Raw genomic sequence first — 23,172 nt, 5'->3', positions numbered from 1 at the left:
ATAATGATTGATATTGTAATAAAATATATATAGATGTATACATAACAAAATTATGAAGTTGTTAAAATTTTAAATATTAATTTTTATTATTAATGATTTGAAAATTTAGCTTCTAAAATATATCTTGTCATCTTACAAAAACAAAACCCGGATATCAATTATAGCTTTTGACTTAGTGGTTAGGGTTTAATCAAATAAGTGGTCCCTTCTTGTTAGTAATAACTTTTATAGCATAGTAAAATCAACAAGCACCGTTCCCATTAGTTCATCTGTTTGAGCATTAAGATGATGAAGCTCAGTATACACTGATTTTTTATTGATTAACTCAAAACTTTCACCATTTCATAGCAACTGGCAAGGCAGCCCAAGTGACTTGGAGTATGGTCATGCCTCATGCTGTTAAAGAAATTAAATTAAAATTAGTTAATTATTGGATAGAAAGAAGCACATAGGTATTTAGGTTGTAAGAAATAAAAAAATAAAATAAAACAATTCTTTCCAGCTTGCCAGTTTGGCCTGTCTTTAAAGCTCTATCCAGTTTCCTTAATACCTTGACAAAAAGAAACTGAGCCTGAAAGAATCCCTTTTCATTTTCAGGTTGAAACTTTCTCTATGGTTCTCTTCTCTTATGCTTGTCTACTTTTATATATACCCTTTATTTCTTTATAGACACTGATTCTGTTTTTGTTGTCAAAATGTCGCCTTTTGACTTCAAAAGAAGCTTTCCCATGTTAATTATCCTATTCTCGGGGTTGGTATATCATAATCACCAATTTGTGATATCAGATTGATAGATAGATAGATTTCACTTTTACACTATTATAATTAAGTAAATATTCAAAAGAGCTTTTAAGTTATTAGTTAATAAGGTAATCGTAATTTTAGTATGCATTTAACAATATATAATAAAAAATCATATAATACTGTGATTAAAATTTGCAAGATTCAATGCATTGATTATAATATTATTTTTTATTATGTATTATTAAACACATATTAAAAATAAATTAATTAAAAACAGTGTTTTATTTTTAAAAAATAGTAATATATTTTATTATAATTTTTAGTAACTCTCTTTGTTTATTAATTCTTTAATCAATATTTTTTATGGTACATGTAGAAACACTTTCATAACTATTTGACAAGTAGTTATATACAACAATTTGCCTTCGCAGAATGAGTCACTGACAGTGCTCAATTTCATGTATAATAAATTATTGATTGGAACTTAAACAAACTGCTTTACTTTTTATCTTGAAGGAAAATGATTAGTTAGCTCCTTTTCCTAAAAAGGTATTCGTTTTACTTTTTTTCTAATTTCCTCGTTTCAATGCATCACTCCATGTTAACAGTAGAAGTACACTTAAAAATGAAGGGAAAAGATATCGTGTTATAAAATTCATCTAGCCCGCGTGGTTTGTACATATCGATTGTAGAACGCAGACATGATTCACCCAAAAGAATAGACAGGCAAATTTTTATACTAACTATATGAATTATAAAAATATATATATGACTACAATGAAGATTTGATTGTAAAGTAATACATGTCAAGGATGTTTATTTTCCAATAGTATTTAATTATTTGTTTTAAGGGTGAAGCATATAGTTTATATTTAATTAATTTGCACAGCCATTAACTGTACTAAGCTTTAGCAGCAGCCATTATTACACTTACAACACATAATGTTTTGCTTTTTCACTGGTTTTTCTTATCATTATCTTTGGTTTCTGAAGAATTCTGTATGATTCTTCCTTCACATTTTAGTTGTCCTAATAATTGACGTTTTCTTTTTCTGCTTCTCTTTCTTTGTTGTTACAAATAAATTGGTCAAAAGTAACCTACTTGGTTGTTTGCTATCGCTTTTAATATGTGTTTGAAGTTTGAAAAAAAGGCCCCAACATTTTGTTCGTACATCTTCGAAGCTGGATAGAATATTTCTTGAAAGGATTAGGTGTATTAATTCGGCCAAGAACTATATAATAATGACACTATCTGCTCAGAGCTTCACCCTATGTCTCTATCTTCATGTATTATAGTTTTTTTTTTCTTATTAAAATTTGAAGTTATTAGAATTAGTACTTGTAAATTGTTTAAATCAATCTCTCAGGGCTAAAAGCAAGTGTGTTTTTTTTTTTTAAATTTTTTTTGCATTAGCCCTCTACAACAATAACACAATTTAACTTCATACAATCTCGTATTTCCGACATAGGCATATGGCACTGGTCATATCCCCTACGGACCAGGTTCTTGTCCAAACGTGGAGAAGAGTAATATATGCTTGTTTTCTTTTTGTGATTAGACAGAGTGGGGAAAGAGTTTAGATTAAACAAGTATGTGATCTATTGTGAGCTGAATGATAAGGCATATTCGAGTAAAACTTGAACTTGATACAGTGAGCCTAAGGCTATTATAAATTTGACGAAGTTTAAACAGAACATCAGTGACAGAAAGATTTATATTAGTTAGAAGAAATAAAGGAGATATACATCACCATAAAAAAAAAGAGTTTGTATAAAGTTTATCAATAGGACTCAAATTTGTATTATAAGAGTTGATAAATTAAGATTATATGTGTTTGGACAAAAAAAAAATTTTAGGTTACAAAGATCTGGTCAGACCTTTGTGGTAAAAAATAGATTATGTCATGTCAAGAAGAAACATACTTAAAAAATTAGTGACATAAACATATTTTTTTGACTAAAATGAAAGAAAACTTTAAGTTCTTATACTTTGATAAGTATGGACTTGTAAAAATATTTAAGTCCTAAAATTTTATTAAAAGGACTATTTTTCAACATGTTTTTATAAAGACCGGCAGAAAAACTTCATTCTTTATTGAAAGAATGCTACATTTCGAGTAGTCTTAAAAGTTTTGAGAAGAGCCTTAATTTATTGTCGAAAGGAGGATTGTCTTTCGAGAAATTTTTTGAGTCCTAGATTGAAAACACAAAAACTAGTCAAAAAAGAGGGTATTTGACAGATTTGGTTAAAACTTGTCAAAAAAAGCATTGACGAGAAAAAAATATTTTAAATCCACGAGACTAGATGAACTTACAAATTTTCATTAAAACAGAACTCGACAAGAAAAATTATTCTAAATTCACAGGAGTCTTTTATAGATTTTCTTAAAATTTGTCAAAACAGAAAGTGATAAGGAAATTATTCTAAATTCTAAAGACAAAATGGAGCCCAAAAAATGAAGAAACAGGTTGAAAAATTACAAAGTTTGAATAAAGTTCTGAAGCGACTATCAAAATAGTAGTTGTCAACGGTTACCACCAGTAAAAGGTTAAAAACACAAAGAAATGATCGTAGGCGACAACAATTATGAAAAAGGTACGATCATGAGCGATTATGGATAATAGACGACAACATTTGAGTAAAAGCACACACAGAAGGCAATTACCGAGAAGTGTCCACAAAAAAGTATAAGCGATTGTGGTTCATCCATCTATAAATAATATAAAGATTCACATTTCCAAATGACGACTTTTTGCACTAGACACTTGCGCCTAGATACTCTGCATACTGAAATTCTGTACCGAGCCAAATACCAAGTATCAAAGGATTCTTAACCTTTACTTTTGTTTACTTAGAGTCGTACATTTGTATTTTTGTAGTTTAATTTCAGTTTATTTATTTTCAATTCATTTTACGTTTTTGTTTATACAATCTCATTCTTGTTCAGTACATTTTATAAACTTTTATATTCAGTTCAGTTCTACTTAATTACTATCTATTATTCTTGCTTAATACTATGTTTTATGACATTAATTTGATCATTATATTTGACAACACAATTAAAAAAATCCAAAGACAACCTAAATTTCAGTTCTAAATTACTTTTAAATTTATTCATTTACATTCTACAAATTTTTACCATAAACAATATGATACCCTTTAAATTAAATTATCAACAAAAATATAGATTCATATTTTAAAAATACAAGAAAATTTGATTATTTATTTATTTTTACTTTATTAATTTTATTTTAGACCTCAAACTTCATTACATCCAATAAATTATATATTCTTTTCTATTAACTTCATCCAACTTTGTTAATAAAAGTGTTAATTCATGTCGTATTTAGAAATTTTTTCACAGTCTCGTACCACCATAATTTTGATTAATAGTAACGTAACATTTATATATTTTTATAAAAAGACAGACATATAACAAAGTGTAAGTGATCAGAATCACATAATCTTGAACCACTTAAAAATTTCTTTCATAAAAATTTTAAAAAACATATAAGAGGTTTTATCTCAAAAGCAGTGAAAGCTCTTTGTTAGGTAAAATACAATATAGAACTAGTATATTTTTCCTGTGTCATAAAAAATAAAGAAAAACATATAGATCAAAGATAAATTAAGGAAGAGATAGACATCCATATTTTGGAGAATAAAATGTTTGTGGAGAGAGCTTAGACGCAAGCAAGGCCTTATGCTTATAAAAAGATAAAATTATATTTTTCATCTATTATACTTAATTAAAGTATCATTTTTTTAGCTTATAATAAAATGATTAAATTTCATATCTATATATATTTTTTCACTAAATAGATAAATAAAAATAGTGTTATGTAAAACTAAACTATCAATGACAGAATTGGACAAAATTAATAAAAATGATCAATTTGACAGTCATTTAAATGTTGAAAGATTAAAAATAAAATAAATGAAAATTAAAGAATTAAATAAAAATAAAATTTAAAAATCAAATTATTAATTTTATAAAAAATAAATAATCTCTCATAAAATATTAAAATTAAAGTAATATACCTTTTAATCTTATTTGTAAGAAACAACTGTCATAGTTTTTTATTTTAATTATAAAAAATAAAATTTTAAATAAAAATTTTATATTATTATTTATAATATTCATTAATCATTCATATAATTATTCAGTTTGATGGTTTAACATTTTAAATGTTTTGATGATAAAATATAACTTTATGATGTAAAATTTTTATTTTTATTAACTTTAATGGATTATATTTTTTATAAATAAAATTAGAGGCAGAACGTGCTCAATCTTAGCTTGGCGTTGAAATTTAAGTGGCTAGATTAACGATGTTGCTCAGCTACAGACTGATGTGGGGACCAATCATTACCCGAAGAATTGGGACATCAGAAGAAACTATAACCCGAATCTAAGTGAGAAAAAACAAAGAAGATTATTGATCTTCATATTCATTCATTTAATCAGTTATTTCAGCTCAAGATTATGTTCATCTCCCAATTATCATGTGAATCGTTGTTTACTTATTAAATTTCTTTATCATCGTTATTCAGAAAATATATTGCATGAAGTACTTTAATTCCAATATTTATTTCTGCAATAGCTAAATTCAAAAGATTATATTCTATCCATTGCAAACCCACGAATTTTAATTTTAAATTAATCAGGTGACATTTATATCTAATACGATTCTTTTATGTTGAGGTAACTAATGATTAAGCAAGGTAAGGAAATTTCAACTTCAGAATTTATTGAAGCTGAATAGGAGATTGGTACAGCAATTCTTGTGTCCCTTTTAATAAAATAAATAAATAACTAATTCATTAATATTAATAAAAGATTATATATCATAATTTATATTGTATGTTAAAAATATTTTATTAATATAAATTTTATAATAAATAAAATTTTAAAAATTTAATAATTAATACATATAAAAATATATTTTTGTTTTTATATTCTAAAAATAATAATAATAGTTGTTGCTTATAAATCAAACACGACTAGAAGAAGAATATATTTATATTGAAAAACATTTTTAATCCATCACATTCGGTTTCATATGGATGAATGCTTATTTTCTACTCATTAAATTAAAAAAATGCCCATGTTTTTTTATTATTAAAAAAAAAAAAAGCCTATGTTTCATTGCCATGTCTCTTTCTTTCCCATGATAATTTATGAGGTACTTAAACCAAAGAATTTCCTATGTACTATAAAATAGGCAAATAGCTCGGTGAGTTGAATGCTGAACTATTTTCTAGTAACTGGTCCCCTGTCTCTCTTGTTCCAAATTAAAAATTTTCCCCTTTTAAAAATAACAATAAATTATTGTTAAGAAAATTCAAGCCACCCATATAACAACATGTTGCTACTAATTTTAAATCATTGGATTCATATATTCAGTGATCATTTATCATTTTCTCTTTATATATGAGAAACATTTATTCATATATAATGCACATAAGACATTGTTTCTTTGATCAGGGTAATTATATATTCAATTCAACTCAACTTGATCAAATTCAAAATATTCATATGAGTTGAAATAATGGGATTAAAATGGGTCATATATAGTATAATTTATCATTGAATGAGACATTATATTATACAATTTTAAATTTGATCTCAACCAATCAATTTTTTTTTTTTTTTTTATAAACACTTAGATGTAGAATACGAATTTGTTTTTTTCCTAAAAAAAATTATTCTTTAAAATATTCCTAAAATTTTAATAATAAATATGCACAAATTCAATACCTAAACTAAACCAAACTAAATTTGATCTTATTTGTTGAAAATTTTTGTTACATTCAATCTAATTAAATTTGATTGGATATATATATATATATATTATTCTCAGTCAAATTCAATTTCAACACAGAATGTAGTCGCTCGTGTCTTTTAATTAATGTTTCGGTTGTTAGACCCTACTAGGATTAATGATATTCTATTATTAAAACATTGTTTAAGAAATGTTTATTGGAAGGCAAAAAGAATGAAAAAGAAAGATACAAATAAGAATTTTTTTTTTAAAAAAGCTTAAATGTTTTATTTTATTTTGCGATTCAAACAGTTTTCCAAATTATCTTTTTAGGTTTCAAAAATTAAATTTATGATTTATATTGAAATATATTTATCCCACTTTTATCAACTTAAACGCTCTTAACTTATTCTTTATTAAAAGGTGTTGAAATTATGGTTTTGAAGAGGAATCAAGTTTCAAACTCGTAAAAATTATCAGAAGATGGAAACCAGCCAAGCAGATTTTATGTTAAGCAGTCTCTTTCCTCACAAAAAATAAAAGAAATAATGGCAATGATGCATAATTTTCAAATGGCTAAATTTTTTAAAAAAGTAAAATAACTTTGTTTTAAATTTGAGTCACAAATTAATAATAAATTTTTTATACAATTACTGTAAATCCATTACGGAAAAAAATAACTTTCTCGCACAACATTTCATATTACATTTAAAACAGTTTCATTGTTTAAATATCTAAAAGTCGACATGGTATATTAATATATTTATTTTTTAATTATAACTTTAATATATTTTTAAAGTAGAAAAGAAATTCAACATCTCACTGTCTGGTCCTGAAAGAAAGTCCCCAGAGTTGCCAGCAAAGTTCAAAAGCTGCTCATCTCTCGTTTTAATGTCCCTTTCTCACTTTTTCCTCTTCTGCAAAATTCATGTTATTTAATTCCAGTATCTGTTTCTGCGTGTACATATCACATTTGAATTTCGAAGATCGCAAAAACTATCACATCTTTTAAAATGATTAATTATTATAAAAAGAACTACTTACGGGAAGTGATAACATTACAACAGTAGTAACTTCTAAATTTGTAACACTTTAAAACGGAAACAAAACTCATTAATTTATTTAGCTGAAAATCGAATCTGATTGACTCAGATTTAGCTTTAATTAATTAAGTAAAAACCATTGTCAAAGCAATTTGCATAACTCACGTGTGCTTCTAACGGAAACGTGTATCGAGAGCACGTGCTACAGCCCAAGCCGCGTGCGTAGTTACGATCTTCTTCCCCCGAAGGTTTTTGTTTGCATTTGTTTTATAATCTATTATTTGGCCGTCTTTGTAAATTATATTAGAATTACCATTCTATATATGTTCAGTTTTTTTCATATGTACAAAATAATATATTAATACTATTAAATATTATAATGTTTAATAAAAAATTACTTTGCATTTAATTTTAATTTTGCTGTCGGCAATTTAAGGAAGTATTTTATTTATTTTTTTGAGGAAAAAGGAAGTTTCATTTTATTTATTTACCATTATTACATCTTCGTTTTAACACAAACATAATTCTCTAAATTAATAAATACCCTAGCAATAATTGTCATAAAAACGGTGAAACAATTTTCACAGGTTTTCTAAGAGCTGTTTTATTGTAATTGCAATTTTATTAATACAGCAAATTAGATATTCAAAATTTATTATCAAATGAATGTTAAAATGCATGTAAACAATTAATTATCCTAAGCTATTTTAGATAGTCAAAATTAGGTAAAAGTCTCATATACTGAGTTTTTCTATTTTGAAAAATCAAAAACAGAATACACACAGCTATTACTATGTAACTAAAGATGAGTCAAATTACTAATTTCACAATTGTATTTATTTTTTGTAATATTTTTTCATTTGCATTTGATTCTAAGCCATAAGCCAGCTCATACTAATTATTTCAGATACCGTATTTATTTTGAGATAACGGTTTTTTGTTATTTAGTAAAACTTATTGAAGGAAACTCAAGCGTTTTGAGTACAAATATCTTAACAACGCTCCTGTTTTTTTTTTTTTTTTTTTTTAACAGACACAATCATTTAATTTTAAATGATATTAATTTTATACGTGTATTGTTGTTTAAAAACATACCTTTATTTAGATAATACTATTACTGGATATCTTAAAGTTATATATGAAACAAAAAAAAAAAAGTTAAAAAACTGAACAGTATTCTCAAAATTATTTTCAAAAAATATTATTTTCCCAACATATATTTAATTTATTTCACAAAAGTATACTTTCATAGTGGTCACATGCGTATAGTTTTTTCAGAATCATTATAGTTTTTAGATTAAATAATCCTACTAGAGTCGAGACTATTTATAATATGATAGAATTAAATGAATAATATTTTGTTTTTATTTAGATGAAGATAAAAAATAAAAACATTTACTTTTAAAATTTTTTCTTCTTCTTCTTCTTTTGAATTTAAGCTTTATTTTCTTTTCTCTAAAACCAATGATGAGAAAAATTTGGTTTATACTATTCGAAACAACTATTGATATATAAAAAAAATGTGTTTTATTATATCCACACTCATATCTTCTCAATAAATCTTTATTATTTTATAAAGTAAATATTAAATAAAAGAAAATATTTATTATATTAAAATATTTAATAATTTCCTTATTTAAGATAATTAAAAACTTAAAGAATAAAAGGCAGAAAAATTAAAATTATTAAAAAAAATCGCATATATGAAGGAAAAACTTTCGAAGGAGGAAGCAAAACGGGGAAAGAAAAGCCAAACTTCAAAGCTTCAGCTTCAAAATCAAAATCAAAACCCACATTATCGTTATCTAAATTCTAATGTCCCCAACACAACAGAGTCTCCAACAAATGCTCTGAAAACTGAAAACTGAAAACAAACACTTTCTTCTCCCTCTGCCAATGACGCACAAACGATTGCAACCCACAATCCCAACGTTAAAACCCATTCTCTCACACACATGAAGAACAGAAAATCACCCTCCTTCGCCGTTACCGTCACAGTTGCCGTTTTCATCTCTTTATTACCAATATCCCATGCCATCGGCTCCGGCACCACCCTCGCCGTCACCGACGTTTCCGGCACCGTCTGCGGCGTGGTGGCATCGGAGCCGACGCGGCGCATTGCGTGCTACCGTGACGGACAAGTCATCGCCGTCGCGCCCAACGTGTCGTTTTCATCGATCTCCGGCGGCTGGAGCTACTTCTGCGGCCTGAGGTCCGGCAACTACAGCCTCCTCTGTTGGGACACCGTCTCAACCTTCCAAAGCAAGAGGCTTTACAACAATGACACTGTTCTATTCGAGAATCTTGCTGTCGGGGATTCCCAGGTTTGTGCCACCGTTGTCGGAACCGGAACAGCGTCGTGTTGGAGAACCAACGGTGCGTTTGAATTGGCTTCTGGGTCTGACGAATTCGCTTCTATTTCATCTGGGTCTGGTTTCTCTTGTGGAATTCTGAAGGGTAGTTATCAGGTTCGGTGTTGGGGAATTGGGTCTATTGCGAGGAGGATAGACAGTGAGTTTGGAAACATGTCTATGATGAGTCTCGTGGCTGGGGATTCACATGTTTGTGGATTGAATTCAAGTGGGTTTTTGGTTTGTAAAGGAAGTAACAGTTTTGGTCAAATTGATGCTCCTGAAGGAGGGGCTTTGGAGTTTTCTGGTTTGGCACTTGGAGCTGAGCATAGTTGTGCTATTAGAAGATCTAATGGTTCTGTCGTTTGTTGGGGTGGGAAAGGGTTATTTTCAGTTAATGTTACCAAAGGTGTTTCTTTTGAGGTTATTGTTTCTGGGTCAAATTTTACTTGTGGATTGACAACAAACAATTTTTCAGTTATTTGTTGGGGTCCTGGTTGGCCCAATAGTTCTTATTCTGCTTCAGGTTTTGAGCTTCCCTTGCCTCCTATTCTTCCAGGGCCTTGTGTTCAATCTTCTTGTAGTGAATGTGGTATATATCCTCAGTCTCAATTTTTGTGTTCTGGTTCTGGTAGCATTTGCAAGCCACAACCTTGTAGGCCTCAAATGCCGTCACCACCATCACTGCCACCGCAGATGACTCCTCCGTCGGTGCCGGCTTCCCGGTCAAAGACGTTGACAAAGGGCTTATTGGCATTTGCCATTGTTGGATCAGTGGGAGGTGTTGCTGGTATTTGCACAGCAATTTATTGCTTGTGGACTGGGGTTTGTTTAGGGAAGAAGAAAATTCACAATTCTGTGCAGCCAACAATTACAAGAGGTGGCAGTTTCAACGGTGGTGGTGCTTCTAATCATAATAGCCCACCGTCAAGATCATCCACCATTAGGCGTCAGGGCTCGAGGATAATGAGGCGCCAACGGAGTGGAACCTCATCAACAAAACATCCAGATAGGGCAGAGGAGTTCACCCTGGCTGAGCTTGTTGCAGCCACCAACAATTTCTCACTTGAGAACAAGATTGGTGCTGGAAGCTATGGTGTTGTTTATAGAGGCAAACTTGCTGATGGCCGCGAGGTGGCAATCAAAAGGGGTGAAACTGGTACTAAGATGAAGAAGTTCCAAGAGAAAGAGAGTGCATTTGAGTCTGAATTGGCCTTTTTGTCCCGTTTACACCACAAGCATTTGGTTAGGCTAGTTGGTTTTTGTGAGGAGAAGGATGAAAGACTCTTGGTGTATGAGTACATGAAAAATGGGGCATTATATGATCATTTGCATGACAAGAATAATGTGGACAAGAGTAGTAGTGTATTGAATTCTTGGAGAATGAGGATAAAAATTGCGCTGGATGCTTCGCGAGGAATTGAATATCTTCATAATTATGCAGTTCCTTCTATAATTCACAGGGATATCAAGTCTTCTAACATTCTCATTGACGCGACTTGGACGGCAAGAGTATCTGATTTTGGATTGTCATTGATGAGTCCAGAATCTGATCACGATTACCGGCCAACGAAGGCAGCCGGAACAGTCGGATACATTGATCCTGAATATTATGGTCTAAATGTGTTAACAGCAAAGAGTGATGTCTATGGGCTTGGAGTGGTATTGTTAGAATTATTAACAGGAAAGAGAGCTATATTCAAGAATGATGAAAATGGAGGCACCCCAGTGAGTGTGGTAGACTTTGCAGTGCCTGCAATTTTAGCAGGCGAATTGGCGAAAATTTTGGACCCGAGGGTTGAACCACCAGAGTTGAATGAAACAGAAGCAGTGGAGCTGGTGGCATATACTGCTATGCATTGTGTAAATTTGGAAGGGAAAGATAGACCAACAATGGCTGACATTGTGGCCAATTTGGAGCGTGCTTTGGCTCTTTGTGATAGTAGTCATGTCAGCATTTCCAGTGGAACAATCTCCATTGTATCTGAATGATATTCAATACCTCAGAAAGGGAAACAAAGTAGAAAATGTTTTCTTATTCTTATTGATTTTTTCTGATAAATTATACGGGTTTACTCTTGGGGTGTAAAGATTAGCAATTTCATCTAACACTAAGCTGTAGTGTAGAATTTTGTGGAACTAACAGCCAGTAAAATTGATCATTTATAGTTTTCTTTTTTGCAATTTTTTTCTTTTTATTATGAGAATTTTCCACCCTGCAAACCTTGTATGACTCACACAAGGGATTACAAGTTAAAAGGATCGTTTGTGCTCAATGCATGTGACTGTGTGTGCAAGTACCCTAAAAATTTTGTAACCTCTCTTTTTGTCCTTTAGGCTACACGTTAAAGCAATGTACTTGATGTAACCCCTCTTTTAAGGTTTAGGCTAAGTTAAAAGCAATGTACTTTAGAGTTCTTACCACTCAATCATGAATTCATTAACTATTGAGCATTATTGTGTTTACATTTATATTTGGTCGGAGGAGAAGGCACCGTCACAAACTACTATTTGGTCACGCTTTGACAAAGAAGCTACTTGTAGTTTACCAAGTCAAATGCAAGTTTGACGGGCGTGTGAAAGAAGAGGTGGCGAAGAGTGTGAACAAAGATTGGCTTTAAGAGCATGAGAAAACCATTTCTAGGTTGCTCTTTGTTTGAGTAGTTGAGCTATTGAAACCCCAAGCATCATAATTAACCCTTTTCCTTCTTTATCATATTTCTAAACATGGTCCCCATAAAAAATAGACACATACATGATTTTTCTATTACTTAGAAAGACATTGCTGACTTCTAATGGGTGCGAGGAAGGTACTAATTTGCGAAGTGGATTGGTTAATGCGTGTTGCTCCTTTCTAATCACACGTCAACTCGGTGATGGGGTCAAGAGTAATGACCAACACAGGCTTTCAGTACAATTTGCTCTTCCTCGTGAAAAGAATAATATATCAGTTAAGAGGGGGAACAACACAATCTTTACCATATTTTTTAAATCTTTTTTTATATATTGATTGAATTTTATTATGAATTATTAACAAATATGAGTGACAATTGTTAAAATAGAGTTTAAAATTACACGATTTTTGAAATTGATAATAAAATATATTATAAAAATGTGTTAAAGAATGTATTATTTATATTTTTAATGAAATAATAAATAGAAATTTCCTCTAGACTAGCTAAAAATGGAAGACTAACGGCCATGGGCCATTGGCTTAATGGGTTAGTGAAGTGGGAAAATGTTGGGGCCGTGATAGTGATGATGGGTGTGTCCTATGTATGTAATTAATAGCCGGTGATCCGATCCAATCCTCTTTTGTCTATTTATGTTGGCTATGAATGCTTACAGGTCAAGGCAATGCCCAACCCGAGGGTGTTTATGGATTGGTCGGGTAATATCAAGGTTAAGTGCTTAAATTGTGTACATCTACTTTTTCAGCCCTAGGTCAAGAAGGATCTACAATTCATTTGGAGGGAGTGTCAAGAACCCTGTTTTTTATTTTTTATGGATCGTTTTTTTTAAATTCAAAAAATATGAGATTTTTAGTAAAATTATGAAAATATAGTATTTTGACCAAAAATTACAGATGACAACTTTTGATTACTTGTTTGATACTTTTTGAATATTTAATTATTATTTTAAAAATTACTATTAGTGACCTTTGATTTTTTATATTTTTTAAAAAATAATCAATGACGACTGTTGACATTTTATTAATTTTTCAATTTTTTATCTCTGAATTTTTGTATTTACATAAAAAATTGTCAGCAATTTTTATACCCCACATTTTCATAATTTTTTAAAAATTACTGTATTTTTATATAATCCTGTCAAGAACCCTGTTTTTTTTTTTTTTTACTCCTATAAACTCAAAAGGTAGAACTTTTTTTCTTGGTCTTCCGTCAATTTTTACTTTTCTTCTCGATGATTCATTAAATATGATAATCAAATGATGTCTACTTAAATTTGATGACAAGGCAGCCAAAATATAAAATTGATCCCATTTAATTACGTGGTTTCATGTAAAACTTTTAGGTCAACTTAGAGAAAAGAAAAATTAAATATGCATGCATATATACACACATATATCAGTCACTATTTTAATAAATTTTATTTTCAATTTTGATTAATTATATTAAATATTTTAAATTTTTATTGAATAATTTATGCAAAAATTATTTAAAATAAATAAAAATATAAAATCTATATTTTAGAACATTTCAATTAAGATAATTGTCACTGACTAGATGGGGTACAGCAACAGTTTCCCTCTATTCTGTTTGCCTTTCATGAACATGCAATCATTTATTAACCCTATTTCTTTTTTTCTTTTTTCGTTTTAGCCATCGCTTTCTTCCCTCAAGTGTTTGGCCAACTCGAAAGAAGTGATTCGTATTTTTGTGTATTTGACCAAGATATTTAAAACGTATTGCTGTTAAGAGTGTTAAGACAAACTTGCTTATTACATATTCATGCTAATTCTCAAACTTAATCATTTTTTTTATTTAAAAATAATAACGAAACTATAATAACTTAATGCTTTTAAAATAAAATTTGTATTATAAATAAAAATAAAAAGCATAGACCGAAACACATTTAATTTCCACAGGGACATATAAGTACATATTGATAAGCCTTACAACACAAATACATCCTCAAGAAAGACAAAACACACATTATTCTCAATGGACATCATTCACGATACCATCTTTAACTACTACATAGTACATACACACTCTTATTAACACATATTAATGACTGTACATAATGTAGAGTAGAAGGATGCACAGAATCAACAAAATTCAAAGCGCATAAGAAGCTTCACAGTGTTGTATTTCTCTCCCTTTTGGCTATGCAGTGGAATTGCTCGAATGCCACTTCTTAGCTCCCAAACAGGTAAACATGTTTGTCCACCAAAATCATCCTTTTCAGACATGTCATACTCATGAACTTCTATGCGAAGCAAGGCCAATTCTGGAACAGTAAGTGGGAACTCATATACCTCATTCCATGTAGGTGACCAGTTATCCTCTATTGGTTTAGTTTTCTTCATTATAGTATCACTGGGGACTCCAGCAATTCCCACCTGCATAAAAGTTTATAAAATCACACAACAATTGAGCCATGAACTAGGAGAAAACACGAGGGAAGGTATCACATAATATGCAATATATTGCAAGGAAAAAACTACCCTTGTGAATTAAAGTTGCTGTGAAAAGGATCAAACGCATTAAAAGTACATCGTCTTAACTTACTCTCGTGTAGAAGTCTGGTGGTGAGTACTGATCAAAGTGTGTATGCTTGAAATCATAATACCATCCTTCTCCCATGTACACAGTCACCTAAGAATAGGATAAGTATTATGAGCTTTGTTGGTATTAAACCAGAGATACTTGTATGAGGCAAGGTAAATACTTTACCTTCAAAGTAGTCTTCACGGGTAACTTGACTTTAGGATCGAAAACCTCATTATTCGGACCAGTCTTTAATAGAAAATCTGGTTTTTTAACATAACCACACCCTCCATTGGCTCTGAACATTCCATGCATCAACCAAAGTGATCTCCCATATCCCTGGCCATGAAATCCACCGTAATGAAAACTGATTCATATCAAACAATATCTTAATCACATAATATACTTCATGACATTGGATGTTTGTAGTAGCATATCAAACTCCAATAATAATAAGTTATAATTCAGGCTCAAAAAGGACTGCCTCATATTTCAACCATCACATTAGGTGATGTCAAATGTTTATTGAATTTTTTTAGTAGCTTGAAGGTTAACAATTTCTTCTTTCCCTTGCCCCGTGAAAGAAGAAAGAACTGAACTGACAAAAATGAAAATACAAGGCAATAGTAAAAATTCCCTAATAGAGAAAGTATTAAATAAGGAAAACAAAAAAATGGGGGCCCGGGGGGAGAGGAAGAGAAAGAGACCTGCATGTTAAATGCAACCATCTGAGCTCCATGCATCCACCCAATTAATGGGTTATAGTTGGATGAGTCAATGCGAGTACCTTTTGGGTACACCCTCAGTATATTCCGCTGAGTAAACCTATAGCAGGCCAACAATTAGAAACGAACTTATTCAAACACGCACACAGAAACAACACACACAATCAGACATAATTTATTCAAAATGCAAAACATGGTACAACCGGAAAATAATCAATAAAAAAGTAGTAGAAATTGTACAAGTCAAAAAGCATACAAGAGGTTTGAGCTTGTTTCAGCGGATGAATAAACCATTAGACATGCTGCCAAAATCATATTAAAGAAGGTTTTAATATGAGCACAAACTCTGTCAGACATGATGATAGGTCACCGGTTATTAGCATTACTAAGTATGAACTAATCAGACACTAAACCTAGTGCATGATCCTGGGCCAACAATATATAACAGTCAACTTTTACACCATTTTTTGCAGAACAATAGAGAGTTAGAGGAATTTCATTCATTCAGAGTGGGGAGTTTTACCACATACAAATAAGTTCTTCCTTAAAAGGGCTCGTTAGAAACATTTAACAATACCTGACAATATCTTTTGCATGATTTATAGCAGCCTTTTCAAGTTGTTGCTCACTTAAACTTAGACGTCTCACTTTATCAGGATCCACTTTGAGGCATTCTGCTAATCCACCTTTGGGCTTTCCAGCATGAATGGCAATTAGAGATCTATATTCAGAAGCTTCATTATGATGTGACTTATCAGATTCATCAAACTCTTCCTCATCATTAAGATCCTCCTCCGTACTGTTATCCTAAAGATGGCAAACCAGAAAGTCAATTAACAAAATTCTCTAACAAAATTAAATGCAGTTGAAATTTATCTACAGAATCGATTTAGTCTCCAACCTTGTAATCAGCCATAGTACCACCTTTTAAGCTTGGGACTTCCTTCCCCCAAGCTTCATCCTCGCTTGTTGCCTTTCCCTGCTGTGACTCATCCCCTTTTTCCTTTTCTTTCGTCTCAAGGTACTCTTTAGGTGGTTTGGTTGATATAATAATCCTCTTTTTAAGCGATTCAGGAGAATGGAATTCCTTCAAGCTTTCTGAGCTAGGAGTAAATAGTATGTCTCCAAATGTTTGAGTAACCATCTAAAAATTTGGACAGGATTGTCAACTATTAAGAGTGTAAGCATTGTGAATCCCAATAAAAGTTCAAGTAACTAACCCCAGCCACTTTAGCCTGAAGATCAGGAGTAAGATGGTCTTCTAGGGTTATTACAACTGGATATTCTGATGTCACAAAGGCATGTTCCTTAATAGACCTCAAACATCTAATGAGCTCTACAGGAGTTGTCAATGTCCTGTTATTAAGAAAAATAGACATGTAAACAACTATATTTCAAATTTTCAAAAACAATAATTTGTGTATTCAGTTGGGAATAATATATCATTTATATATATCCTGTTCTACAACCATGGTTCCCATTACATTTTTAATTAGAAAAGATTTCAAACTTACGCTTCTACTTTGTCTATTATGCCTGATTGTTGAGGAAATACTACAATTTCTCACCTTTTCACTTCAACTGACTCTGGAAACATCATTCCCAAAGAAAATAGAAGGATAAATCTTTGTCAAATTGGAGGAGAACTATCATCCTTTACAAAACTTTGTTTTCAAGGCAATTCATGCTTACACTCAAGAAAACAAATCAGAGCAGAGAAAGATTGTTTATTTTCAAAACTGTTAAATATTTTTCGTTGATTTCTGCCTATCACTTAAAGAAAAGTGAGGGAAAGAAACGAGAAAAGGGAGCTGACAAGAGTTATGTATGAAAGTCAACATTATTCAACCTGTAAACTGCTAAACTTACCTTCCGTGAAGAACATCTATATTATCCTTTGATGCATTAGGCCATATGTCCAATTCAATCACCCTCACACCTCTCTTCAGTGCATTTATAATAGGGACATCACTGCAGTCGCTGCTGAGCTGATTCCCAGTTAGATAGGAATTATGGCCAGTGTATATGAAATAATGTGATAAGGGTAAAGTCATATCCTGGTGCACCTGGAATAGAAAAAACAATTACACAACAATGATCAGAATAAGAGAACACATAACTCTGCAGAACATAGTATCAATAATTACAGAAGTAAGAATGCGTTGTGGAAAGATTGGATGGAATCCAACAAGTTAATCAAAGTTTTGGCCCAAATTACTCGGGGCATGAGTTTTACAGAATTAAGGTACTGGAAAAGAAGATCCTGAACTAGATGACCAAATGCCTTAAAGCAAACACAACCAAAACTCCAAATCATCCTTTTTTTTTTTTTTTTTTGGGTGAGTCCATAAGTACAAAGTTGGCAACAATAAGAGGCTGAATTATTACAAATTCAGTTGTGATTGGCCATACTAATCGCTCAACCTCGGTGCATAACTCTAAACAAGAACTAGCATAAGTAGACAAAGCTCTAACAAAAACAATAATTCACATAAACAAAAATGGTCAGAAAAATGTCATATTTAAGATAAAGAATATGGTAAAATCCAATCTAACAAGAAGAACACCCCAATTGGAAAGTCAATAATGCCAAGTCCAGATCTCGTTGACCCAAATGAGTGTGACGAAGACTCAAATATAAAAACGCAAAATGCTAAGTTTTTTTTACCCCAAGAGAAGGTGGGAGAGGTGGGTTACTGTCACTGAAGAGGTACTTGAAGAAAGATTCGAGATTTAAGCCAGCACCTCTACGATGGAAATGCTTGGAGCTATCGATGATGGCTTGTGCTTCCTCTTCAGTGGCCTTCTCTTGTCTCTGCACTTCAACTAAGAACCTTCGAAGGTGAGAAGCAGTCATCAACTCATTCTCAGAGTACTGTTCGAAAAGGTTCTTGATCTCCGGTGGAGCCTCCGACAGGGCCAGTTTGAACCGGCGGCGCCAACAGAAGCACACACTGTAAGTCTGTTTGGACATGGTGGCTTAGGTTGTGTTGTGTTGCGATTGCGTGTGGGTTCTGAGTTTAACGTTGTTGGGGTTATGTTGGTAGCAATGGTATAAGAAGTGGAACCAGAAACAGGTTGTCTTGTCCCCCGAGTCGATCGACACTGCAACCAATGATCAATTCTAATTACCTTCCAGTTAATCTTTTTTTAATATATAACTCTTCATAACAACAAACCCATGATAGAATTTATAATGACAAAATAATCCAAACATTAAAAGTCACATATAGTTTACATTAAAAAAAGAAAGTCACATGTAGACTAATCTGAGTTGAATAAATAATCCATGTAAGGAAATGATAATTGACTAATTATAAAAAATATATTTTAAGAATGTATTTAAAAATAATATGTTATGAATATTTTTAATTGATTATTTTAATTAAAGTTTAGGTAATTTAAAGATACTAATAATATATTTTTATATACTTTTTGTAATTATTTTATTTTTAAAATAGTCAAAATAAATTTAAAAAGTGTAATATATTATAAGATAAGTATTTTGACTTTTTAAAAAGTAAATCAATTATAAAAAAAATATTATTAAAAATTACAACTAATATGTACGAATAATTCATTTAATAAAAATTTATCCTTTTTATTTTTTATATAAACACTGATTAACATGGTTCAATTAACGTTTGCCTTTCTTTAAATCAAATTTCTCGCCTCTTAAACTACTTAATGTTAATTATTGCATGTATTTGGTATTTCTTGAACCATTTCTAGAGTTAATTGGAAAAGTAACTTATAACTAAGAACAAACGTGAAAATCATGGGTGCCCCACGCACTTTGATGGAGCTAATTTTCACACCAGTGTCGGTTTTCACTTGTCCACGTGCTTACAATTAATAATCATTTATGAAAGAATGTTGAAAATTTTGCACCCTTTCATGGGTAGATATAAAAATAAAAAAGGAAAAAAATTAAAACTAAAAATAAATAAATAAATAATATGATTAAAAATAAAATATAAGAAAATATAAAAAATTAAATTGTTGTTCATCAAAACGATGATAGTTCAATTTCAACCCTATAAAGGAGCAGATCCAACCATTCCTTGCAAGGAAATGTCAACATGGAAACCATTATCTGTTAGTCCAATAAAGTTGAAGAGACTTAGGTATAGTATATCTACGCATGTCATGCATGGATTTTATTTTATTTTTTAATAACTATAATAATGCAATTAATGGAAATTTTGACTGACCCAAAACTTAAATAATTTTGAAATTTATAACAAACAATTTAAATCTTCCTACTTTGGTGGTTTTAGCAGAATAATTAACGTGGAGCTCTAAATGTGGTCATCTCTATTTTGAATTAGTACAAAATTATATTTCTTAAAGTCTTTTTTACAGTAACGAGCATCTCTTATCTTATTCTTATTAATAGTAGCATTTGAAACCGAACTCATCAGTAATCTAAAGGACCATGTTCATTTAACACATTTAACTTCTCATCAAATACAAACCATTCAATTAAATGCTATATTAATTAACTATAATATATTTATTCAATGAATGAAATTTCTTATTATTCAAATGTATTTCAAAAGTTATTATTAAACAAAAAATTGATTATTCTAAATTTAAGTAAAATTAACTGCATGCACATTTGAATTTAATACTATGTTTGTTAAATATATTATATAATTCTGGTTTTCTAATGTTTGTCTAATGGTACATGTTAAAAAGTTTAAAATAGAAATTTCTTAAAAAATAAAAAACTATTATATCAAAGTTGTAGGAAATATTTAACAATATATTTATTGTTTCTTAGTGTATCATTCACACACACATGATAAAATTTGATTGTAATATACTCCTTTTATCCTATTAATAAGATATTTTTTACTAAATCACAATATTACATGAAAAAATGTTATATACTTTTAAAATTTGGTAAATTATTTATCATCTGAAAAGGACCAACAAAAATATTTATTAGATGAATGACTTTATATATTAGTAAAATTTATTAAAAATATTTATTGTAAAATAAAATATAACTATTACAAAATTAATACCTAAAATCATCTATTAAAATATGTATTAAAAATAAATTTAATTTATAAAAATATTCTTGATTAACAAAATGTAAATGCACACTAATATAAAAGATTTTATTATGTTTATGAAATATATACACTTAATCTAATGAAAAAAATTATATTAAATATAAACAATATAATTAAATATTATATTCATTAAGTATGTGAATATCAAGCCAGTATCTATTTAAAATGAATTATTTGGTCAAATAAATTATTTATATTCAAATTTTTATTTATAAATGTGAGATCATTTTTTAAATATATTATATTAATGTATATTTTACTTTATTTCTATATTGATTATCATTATAAGCAATCAAATATGTTTTTGTGATTCATTATAGTCAATGTACTTTCAATTGTTATCTGTTTTATATTTTAAAAATAACTTAAAATAAATTTTTAAAAATCTATTTAAGATAATGAATATATTTATATTAGGATTAATGTATGTAACAAGGTATACATTTATTTGTTGAAATTTATTTAAAAATAGTTAGAAAAAATTGAAAGGTCAGAAAATGAAAAGTAAAAAAAGACATTTGTAAAAGCAAGCTATTGAAATAATAACATATTTAAAATAACAATTATATAAAAAAAATGCATAAATTATATTTAAAAAAATTATATTATGTGTAAATTGATTGCTGGTTATGACACTGCCTTTGTACAATCATGGGTGTTATGTCTGTTAAAAGAACTATCTTCATTGCATCAAAAACATTGGAAATGAGCTACTTGCTTAGCTCCTCTAACTCAAAGGACATTATCTTAAAGAGCTTGACAATCCATGTCCTTAATAATATGGATCTCTCCCTTTCATTTACTTCCAAGAGAACACGCCTTGCACATACTGTGTGTGCTTTTCATTGATTAAATGCTCATGTAGAATAAATATTTAAACATGATGTTTCTTATAGCAATGTTTTTGTCTTTTTCTTATTTGTATATATTTTTTCATAGAAGATAATATTATTTAAGGCACAGTCACACTTTATATGTAAGCATCTCTCTCAACACGAACTCTAGCTGCAATTTATCATTTAATGAGAAATTGACAAACTCTTATTAAAAGTCAATTTCCGTTGGTACCACAACGTGTATACTTGGCGCATATAAATATATAATTGCGCGTCGTATCAATTTGGAATAATATTCAGAGCGTCACTTTCCATGACATGTGTCTCTTTATATGTTGTGCTGAGTTCATGGAGTTGAGTTTATGATCCCATTGCTTTTAATTATAGGTTTAATGTGTCCTGTGATGTTTCAATAAAACTTAACGTGGTTCTTGCCATATAAAATTTGATACCAATTTTATTTTGTTTCTGCAAATATCACATTTATAATTTTAACTTTATTATGTGTTTTATTTTATTTTTACAACTTTTAAATATTATTTTTTCTGAAATAAACACGAGTTTATGTAAACTCTTAAGTTTAATAACCCTGAACATGACATTCTTCATCGTTCATATATTCTTAAAATTAAGTGAATATAAAGAAGAATATAAGAAGCTAAAAGATTTATTTATTTTTATCGGCTAGATATTTAAAAGATTTTGAGGGAAATTTTCTTCCCCTTGTATGGAGATAAAGTAATAAAGAAGGTGTGTAAATAATTTAATAACTATATAATTTTAAAAGAAATCTTTTCGCCCATCTTATAGTCTGAATTGGAGGGTTAGAATTTTTGGTTGTGACTTGTGAGAGTAAAAGAAGGGGTACATTTAATTTCTTTGCCGGGTTTGGTTTTCCCCTCCTTGCTCGCGTCTAAAATAATAGTGCTATTGGAATGCATGTACCTGTAAGAATAATTGCATTTACGATAATCTACTACAAAAATTAGCAGGGGACCAACATAATACAAGTGTGGTCATTATCAAAAAGAGTGCAAAGCAGTGGTCTCTTTTCAACAAGTGTGGCAAAGGTGAATGGTTGAGTTGTGATGAGACACCTCCACTACTTAAGTGACGTGAAGATTTTCACCATCTTCCTCTCCATGTGTGATATTTGTCAATAGCAAGCAGGTATGTGCCAACTTGTGTGGCTGTGTTGACAAACATCTTTCAACAGATTTTATTTATCAATATCTTCATTGTAAAGTATGGCATCAAATTCGCATCAATATTATGGCTTTCTGGTCTCAAGTCTCGCATCATCGTACACCTTAAACTTATCTGCACATGAAGTAAACAACACCCTGGTACAATAATGGTCTCTTTCATAAGATAACCTCTAATGCCCAT

The 23,172-nt window shown here is 30.0% G+C and overlaps 2 protein-coding genes across 6 annotated transcripts; one reads left to right on the top strand and one right to left on the bottom strand.

Moving 5' to 3' along the window:
* Window positions 1–9,289: 9,289 nt before the first annotated feature.
* On the top strand, window positions 9,290–12,079 carry LOC113847734 (putative serine/threonine-protein kinase-like protein CCR3). Its single transcript, XM_027476990.1, has one exon. It carries the CDS (start codon window positions 9,509–9,511, stop codon window positions 11,894–11,896), a length of 2,388 nt encoding a protein of 795 aa, XP_027332791.1. The 5' UTR covers window positions 9,290–9,508; the 3' UTR covers window positions 11,897–12,079.
* Window positions 12,080–14,508: 2,429 nt separating this feature from the next.
* Window positions 14,509–18,948, bottom strand: LOC113846172 (phosphoinositide phospholipase C 2-like). Of its 5 annotated transcripts, none has more exons than XM_027474141.1 (9): window positions 18,532–18,948; window positions 17,733–17,929; window positions 17,084–17,219; window positions 16,765–17,007; window positions 16,441–16,670; window positions 15,846–15,963; window positions 15,325–15,477; window positions 15,160–15,246; window positions 14,509–14,990 (listed from the first exon to the last, which is right to left on the bottom strand). In XM_027474141.1, the coding sequence occupies exons 1-9, from the start codon at window positions 18,835–18,837 to the stop codon at window positions 14,697–14,699; spliced, it is 1,764 nt and encodes a 587-aa protein (XP_027329942.1). In that variant the 5' UTR covers window positions 18,838–18,948; the 3' UTR covers window positions 14,509–14,696. The 5 variants fall into 5 exon arrangements, with proteins under 5 accessions (XP_027329942.1, XP_027329944.1, XP_027329945.1 ...); XM_027474143.1 differs by having other exon boundaries at window positions 14,561–14,990; window positions 16,804–17,007; XM_027474144.1 differs by having other exon boundaries at window positions 14,561–14,990; window positions 16,441–16,637; window positions 16,819–17,007.
* Between the last annotated feature and the right edge of the window lie 4,224 nt (window positions 18,949–23,172).

This window comes from Abrus precatorius, unplaced genomic scaffold (assembly GCF_003935025.1).
Source record: "Abrus precatorius isolate BTA unplaced genomic scaffold, Abrus_2018 Scaffold8, whole genome shotgun sequence".
Taxonomy (NCBI): domain Eukaryota; kingdom Viridiplantae; phylum Streptophyta; class Magnoliopsida; order Fabales; family Fabaceae; genus Abrus; species Abrus precatorius.
Note: the sequence above shows the minus strand (reverse complement) of the source record. Positions and strands in the feature narration are given on the sequence as shown.